This window comes from Thermobia domestica, unplaced genomic scaffold (genome assembly GCF_964235325.1).
Source record: "Thermobia domestica unplaced genomic scaffold, izTheDome1.hap1.1 HAP1_SCAFFOLD_187, whole genome shotgun sequence".
NCBI lineage: Eukaryota > Metazoa > Arthropoda > Insecta > Zygentoma > Lepismatidae > Thermobia > Thermobia domestica.
The window spans coordinates 274907-282815 of NW_027655917.1; the positions used below are offsets into that span (position 1 = coordinate 274907).

The 7909-nt window shown below is 32.5% G+C and overlaps 1 protein-coding gene across 1 annotated transcript; it reads left to right on the top strand.

Moving 5' to 3' along the window:
* Nucleotides 1–5334: 5334 nt before the first annotated feature.
* On the top strand, nt 5335–7022 carry LOC145676513 (uncharacterized protein F54H12.2-like). The gene is made up of 2 exons (XM_081747335.1): nt 5335–6132; nt 6805–7022. The coding sequence occupies exon 1, from the start codon at nt 5348–5350 to the stop codon at nt 6128–6130; it is 783 nt and encodes a 260-aa protein (XP_081603461.1). The 5' UTR covers nt 5335–5347; the 3' UTR covers nt 6131–6132; nt 6805–7022.
* The last annotated feature ends 887 nt before the right edge of the window (nt 7023–7909 follow it).

Sequence of the window (7909 nt, forward strand, 5' to 3'; positions counted from 1 at the left end):
GTTCATCAAATATTTCCAGTAAATGATGACATGTTATATGTATATTGGCAATACACCGATGACGTTCCTGTTTCACTACCAACAGTAAATGTTGTCATAGCCGCATACACAACAGCACAAGCAAGATTAGAATTGTACAAATATTTAGATCAACTACAAGAAAGAGTATTATATTTTGATACTGATTCCGTCATTTATACGCAAAAACCTGGTGAAAGTACAATTCCAACTGGTGACTTTTTAGGCGATTTAACAAATGAAGTCCTCGAATATGGTAAAGAAGCCTATATTTCAGAATATGTATCGGCGGGCCCGAAGAATTACAGCTTACGTATTTTTGATCCCAGCACGAAGAAGGAGTTTCAAGTATGCAAGATACGGGGCTTTTCATTAAACTATGAATCTTCAAAACACCTAAATTTTGATGTAATGAAGAAAATGATAGTAGATAGTGAAGAGGATGCAGAAGAAGAGGAAGAATCTCGTCCCACGGAAGTCAAAATTACCAATGAGAAAAAAATTTGCCGCAGGAAAGACCATACGATCGTCAGCATGCCCGAAACAAAAATTTATAAGATAAATTATATTAAACGACGTAGAATACCAAATTCATATGATACTCTTCCATATGGCTACACTACTTCCAACAAAAGAAGAAGAGAAATGTAATAAGGCCCTTTATAAATAAACGTATAAGGAAAGAATGATCATACTCTTTAACATGGACACGACGTGGAAACATCCCTTTTCATGTATTGTTGCCGGACCAAGTGGATGTGGAAAAACTTCCTTTGTAATACGTTTCCTGTCCAATTTATCACGTGTGGTTAATACATCGTTTCGTCATATTTATTGGTACTATGCAGAATGGCAAAATGCATACAGAGAAATTTCGACAAAAGTACAATTTATTGAAGGATTACCTCGAACAAAAGACTTTTTACCTGAAACTGGACCACATCTTATTATTATTGATGATCAAATGTGTGAAGTGAACCGCAATATAGTTGATTTCTTTACAAAGGGTTCTCATCATAGAAATCTTAGTGTACTATTTATTACACAAAACATATTTCATCAGGGAAAAGGAAGCAGAGATATGAGCTTAAATTGTTCTTATCTCGTATTATTTAAAAATCCAAGAGATAAATCACAAATTAAACATTTGAGTTATCAATTAACTCCTGAGAATCCAAAATTTCTTCAAGAAAGTTTCAACGACGCAACAAAGTTACCATATGGATATTTCTTTATTGATTTAAAACAGGATACGCCAGATGAACTTCGTTTTCAAACAAATATCTTTCCTGATGATATTTATCATTACGTTTATGTTCCATCGAAATAGAAGAAGAAGATGTGTTTATAATGATTGTTTTAAACTGTGTTTCTTCATTCTGACAATATGTCTCCAAGAGTAAAACACGGAGATCTTCTTCGTACGCTGAGCAAAGCAAATCCTAAATTACGTAAAGCTATACTGGCCAATGCAGACTCTTCAGTGATTCGAAGTATTTGTGAATGTTGTTATAATGTATTAAAAGGGAATGTACCTCTTACAAAGACACAGAAAGCAAGATTAAAGCGATACAAGAGGACGCTTCGATATCTTGTGAAGAAAGGAAACTCCATCCAAAAGAAGAAGAAGCATTTATTAGTACAGCAGCAGGGTGGATTCCTACCGGCATTATTAGCTCCTATTTTAACTGGTGCATTATCAAGTTTACTATTCCGTTAGTACAATGGAACACGCAAAGAAGATGATTTTAGTTCCACCTGAAGTTCTGAATCGTATACAAACACCAGCATCATCATCATCATCAGCCCTGGAGAAACGTGAATCTAGTTTGGACCAAGAAATGCAAGAGATTTTACAGTTATCAGCGCTTAGTGATGAAGAAAAGTGGAATCAGTATAACAATATTCTTCAAAAATATTTACATTTAATACGAAAACAAGAAGAACCTGTGACACTTTCAATTACGTCAACTAAATCAGAGAAGCCTGAAGTAGAAGAAGAAATATTATTATCTATACCCAAAATGTTTCGTAAAAGAGCTGAATTACTACTACATAGAATGAAACATGATGATAATATCACGTGGGATAATAAAGGAACTGTTTACATCAGAGGTGATAAACTAGAAGGATCTCACATTGTAGATTTAATTTCTGATGTGTCGCGACCCCGGAAACACACAAATCCACCGGGATGGGAGAAATTTTGTAATTATTTATCTTCTAATAACACACCTCAAGAACTTATTGGAAATCCAAAACGTTTGTCATATATTTTACGACGAACTAAAGCATCACCAACAGCATCATCGTCAAGGGAAAAAGTACCTCTGAAATCGTTTCCAGAAGACGACGAAGAAGCAGAAGAAGAAGAAGAAGAAAAGGAAAAAGTAATATCTCCTATAAGGAAAAGGAAACGTGCCTGTAAACGTCCAGTATGGTCAAGGTGGAAACCGTAAACAAACAGTTAAGCAAGATTTACTACAACCCTTCACATCCTGCCTCGTTTTCAACTGATAAAAAATTGTGGATAGCTACAAAGAAGAAAATTCCTATACATTGTATAAGAAGATGGTTACTGCAACAAACAACATATACGTTACACAAACCTGTACGTCGTCGTTTTAAAAGAGATTTCTATGTAGTGAATAACATTGATGATGAGTGGGAAAGTGATATTAATGATCTTCAATCTCTTCATAAATTTAATGATGGATATCGTTATATTCTTACAGTGATAGATGTGTTCAGTCGATATGCATGGGCTGTGCCATTAAAATCTAAAAGTACAAATGATGTCTTAAAAGCATTGAAGCTTGTGTTCAAAGACAGAAAACCAATTAAATTTCGAACAGATAAAGGAAGTGAGTTTACTAATAAAACAATACAGAAGTACTTAGAGGACAACAAAATAAAACATATTACAACTAAAAATCCTGATATAAAAGCTAGTATTGTAGAACGTTTTAACAGAACTCTAAAAGAAAAAATGTGGAAGTATTTTACAAAGTATCAAACGTATAATTATTTAAATGTATTACCTCTTCTTGTGAAATCATACAATGAAGGTTATCATTCAAGCATAAAGATGTCACCTGCAAATGTTTCTCAAAATAACCTATTACAAGTATGGCATAATCAATATGATAATAAAATAAAGAAGAAGAAGAAGAAGAAGAATCCAAATTTCTCAAAACATCTTAAGATTGGTGATACAGTACGAATTAGTAAAACTAAACGTACATTTGATAAAGGATATATGCAAAATTGGACTTGGGAAATATTTAAAGTGAAGAAGATAATACCGAGAGATCCACCTGTTTATGAAATTGAAGATTTAAACAAGGAACCACTGGATGGATTATTTTACAGAGAGGAATTACAACCTGTGACGTTATCAAAGACATTTTACATAGATAAAATCATACGTACAAGAAGAAAAGGCAGCAGAAAAGAATATCTTGTTCATTGGAAAGGATATCCTTCTTCTTTCGATTCCTGGATACCTGCATCATCCGTAAAGAAGATCGAGAAGTACAATGGAACCTGATGGAGATTTTTACGTTACGCTTCCCAGTAATAGTTCTATGGAATATTTTCCTGACAACACCTTAACATCATACACTACGAAACTTCATCAAAGAATGGAATTCCATGAAAAGTGGGAAGTGGCTATTGTTGAAATTCATTATCCTCATTCAATATTAAATATTAATGACGAAAATAATAAAATTTTTTACAAACCTGCAAAAAGTGATGAATGGAAATTTATAACTATTCCTGTACGTTATTACACTGACATATCAGAATTGATAAAGATAATAAATACGTACAACAGATTCACAAATTTACATATTTCTTATACTCGTGAGAGTAATACCTGTTTTATACGACGTCTTCATAAAGACATAGATGTAGACGTTGCATTATCACCAAGTGTTAGTGCGATGTTGGGGTTTGATCCAAGCGTTGATTTAAAGAATATGCAACAAGGCCAAAGCATTCCAAATTTACGTTTAGGACTTCCATCTACAATGTATGTGTATTGTGATATAATTCAATCTGTATTTGTTGGAGATACAGTAGCACCATTATTACGTATCATAAATATGAATCCTGTGAATCATACATTTGGAAGTAGTGTTATAGAAATTTTTAATCCTCCACATTATGTGCCTATAGAGAAGATGCATTTTGAACACATCAAAATAGATATAAGAGATAGTACAGGCTCTCCACTGGCATTCACTTTCGGAACTGTATGCGTTAAACTACATTTTCGACCAGTGCGTCAACATCGACAAATATGAATAATCCATATTTACAATATTATCAAAAACAAGCTCTTTCTGGAACTGGAAACGTTTATGTTGGCTCCCCTTATCAAGTTGGACATGGTATTGGAAGTTTCCTTGGAGGATTATTTCGTTCTGTCATGCCACTAGTAAAACAAGGAGCTAAAACAGTAGGAAAGGAATTATTAAAATCTGGAGCAAACGTTATTACTGATGTCATCATCGACAATCAACCTATTAACGAATCCTTTCATCAACGAATGGGTGAAGCGAGATCCGTCTTGCAAGACAAAGCAAAAAATAAACTGAAATCTATGCTAGGATCTGGATATCAACGAAGGAAAAGAAGAATTACACATCATTCCATCTTTAACCCTTCACCATTACACATCATCAAGCGCAAGAAGAAGAAGGGCAAGAGGAAACGTACACAGAAAACAAAGAAAAATCAGTCTTATAAGAAGAGGAAGTTATCACACGATATCTTTGATTAAATCATCACCATTATGGCTTTCTTACATCATCAATCCTGCGAGTGTGTAAAAAGTGAACTAGATATTTTTTCTACAAAACCAACGCAAACCAGTATATTGGATAATCATGTCGTTACATACAAACCAATCAGTTCACTAGCTGATAATGCTCCTATAGAGTTTGTCATCCCAGGAACAAGTGATGAATACATAGATCTACCACATACTCTTATTTACATCGAAGCTCAAATCGTTAAGCCTGATGGATCAGCATTTGGTGAAAGTGATAAAGCTGTGGCTCCTATTAATGACTTTTTAAATTCTATGTTCAGTGAAGTGGAAGTGTATTTAAATAACAAACTGATTTCATTTCCATCTCATAATCATCCATATCGATCATACATTGAAAAACTGTTAAATTATGATGATTCTGCTAAAAATACTCATCTTCAATGTGCATTCTGGTTTCAAGATACTGCTGGACATATGGATGCAACATCTAGTGGTAATAAAGGATTTCAACAACGTTATGAATTAACAAAAAAAAGTGCAAAATTCGACATGCTTGGACATCTTCATTGTGATATTTTTAATCAAGATAAATTTTTAATCCAAGGAGTAGAATTACGTCTCAAGTTAATTCCTGCAAAGCCAAACTTTTGTCTCATCGCTAGTGATGCGTCTGTTGAGGCTAAAGTGAACATTTTAGACGCTGCTTTACATATTAAAAAGATTAATGTTAGTCCTACAATAAAACTAGCACATAACAAGCTTCTACAATCAACAACAGCCAAATATCCTCTCACAAGAGTGCAAATGAAGTCGTTCGTCATTCCAAAGGATCTTCAATCAAAAACAATTGATAATTTATTTATGGGAGTATTACCAACTCGTGTGATTGTGGCGTTCACACAAAATGATGCCTATACAGGAACAATAACTTCAAATCCATTTCATTTCAAACATTTTGACATCAATTTCTTCTCTCTATACATTGATGGAAAACCTGTACCTTCAAAACCATTACAACCAATTTTCGAAAACAACCTCTATGTTTCCTCATATCATACCTTATTCTGTGGATCAGGCATTCACTTTTCCAATCATGGCAACAATATTCCTCGCCTTGACTTTCCTCAAGGATACACTATCTTTGTTTTCGACATTACTCAAGATGGAGAAGCCAGCGCTGTGCAGCATTGGAATCTTATACGTCATGGGTGTGTTCGTCTGGAAGTTCATTTTACGAAGCCTCTACCAGCACCTATCTCCTGCATTGTGTATGGAGAATTCCAATCTCTCTTAGAAGTGGATCATCAGAGGAACATCATCATGGATTTTTAAAGGTACGTTATTTAAATATCATATCATATATGTACATGTCTGCATTTTTATACATGATGTCCTCTACACTAGATTTATTGAATGCTTTGCAAACAAATTCTTTATTTCACAATCATTTCGTTGGCGTATATGCAGCCAATGAATTACCAGCACATGTTCCACTACCTGCAGCTATCATCATAAATACAGATCCCTCGAACAAACTTGGCACACACTGGATTTCCGTATATATTCATACTGATGGCCGTGCCCACTACTTCGATACATTTGGATTTCCTCCATATGTAATGCAACATATTCAATTTCTACGTAGAAATTCCACTTCTTATACATTTAATAATAAACAAATTCAAAGTGTGAAATCATCCCTATGTGGACATTATTCATATCTTTTCCTATGCTTCAAAGCTAAAGGAAAGTCCTTAAATGAATTTCATTACACTTTCTCATCAGCTCCAGAAAAAAATGATCGTCGTTTGCTGTATTTACTTTTACAGGTAATCATGTCTTCATTCTTCTTCTTCGTTTGTTTTGATTACTTTCTTTTCATATTATTGCAGGTAGCCATTTCTTCTTCCTCTTCTTTATTATAATGTGTTTGTATGTATTATTATATGTTCATGATTATAGATAAAATAAATTTTAAGTTTGTTTTTCAATTTTTTTCATTTCAGAGAGTAAAAGATCGGCATCGTGTGTATGGACATCATCTTCAATGTAAAGATTGACTTCTATCTACGTTTCATCATCAACATCAACAGCAGTAGTATCATCAGTGAACAGTATATGGCAGTTGTGAAGTTATCAACACGTGAACAATGGAAACAAAATCTAACGTTCTTTTTAAAATGTACTATACTTACCGTCGTTTTAATTGTGTAAATAGTTTCATCAACAATAAACACTTTGTATTATTTTTTTTCTTTGAAAACAAATGTTTTATTTCTTATTTTCTCCGTTTCCTAATAAATAAATATGTTTTATGATCAGTTATGTAATTAAATACACATATCATAAAACATATTTTTAAGTCATTGAATTAAAGAATTTAAAAAAAAGATTCTAAAACTGATTTTTAATTCAATGATGTAATCATATAGCTACATAATAATAATAATGAATTCAAATACTTAATCAGTTATTCTTTCGTAAATTAAGTCAAGTATGTGAATTCAATATTATTATTATTATGATAGGACTTTTGTTTTTTTAAAATTTTAATATTAATTATTTTAATTCCTTTTTTAAAAATTAAAAAAAAAGTCCTATCATACTTAAGACAATGTTGTATAATAATAATAATTTCAAATACTAATTTTTATTTTAACATTCATTTCAAGAATTTGAATTCATTATTATTATTATTATACGTATCACTTATAATATACGAGGAAAAAAATATGTTAGGATTTTTTTCTTATAAAAAACTTTAAAATCCTATCATATTGAGGTGTATGAAACGAACACAAAACACAGACACAAATAAAACATTTCACTTTTCACTATATATATTTTTATTACATTTAATATTACGTTCTTTAGCATACATGAAAAAAACAAATCAATTTCTCCTTCTTTATGAAGAGTCGTTCACTTCATTGATACCCTCCGAAGGATGAGTTTCGGTTTCCCCCCACCATGGCTGTGTCGATACACTATCAAATAAATCAGCCATTATTGAATCTATAAGTTTTTGTTTGCAAAATACTTTCGTTTCCAATTTTAATCGTTCACCATCAATGTTCACATCACTGTTCTTATCAAGAGAGACACTTGGAA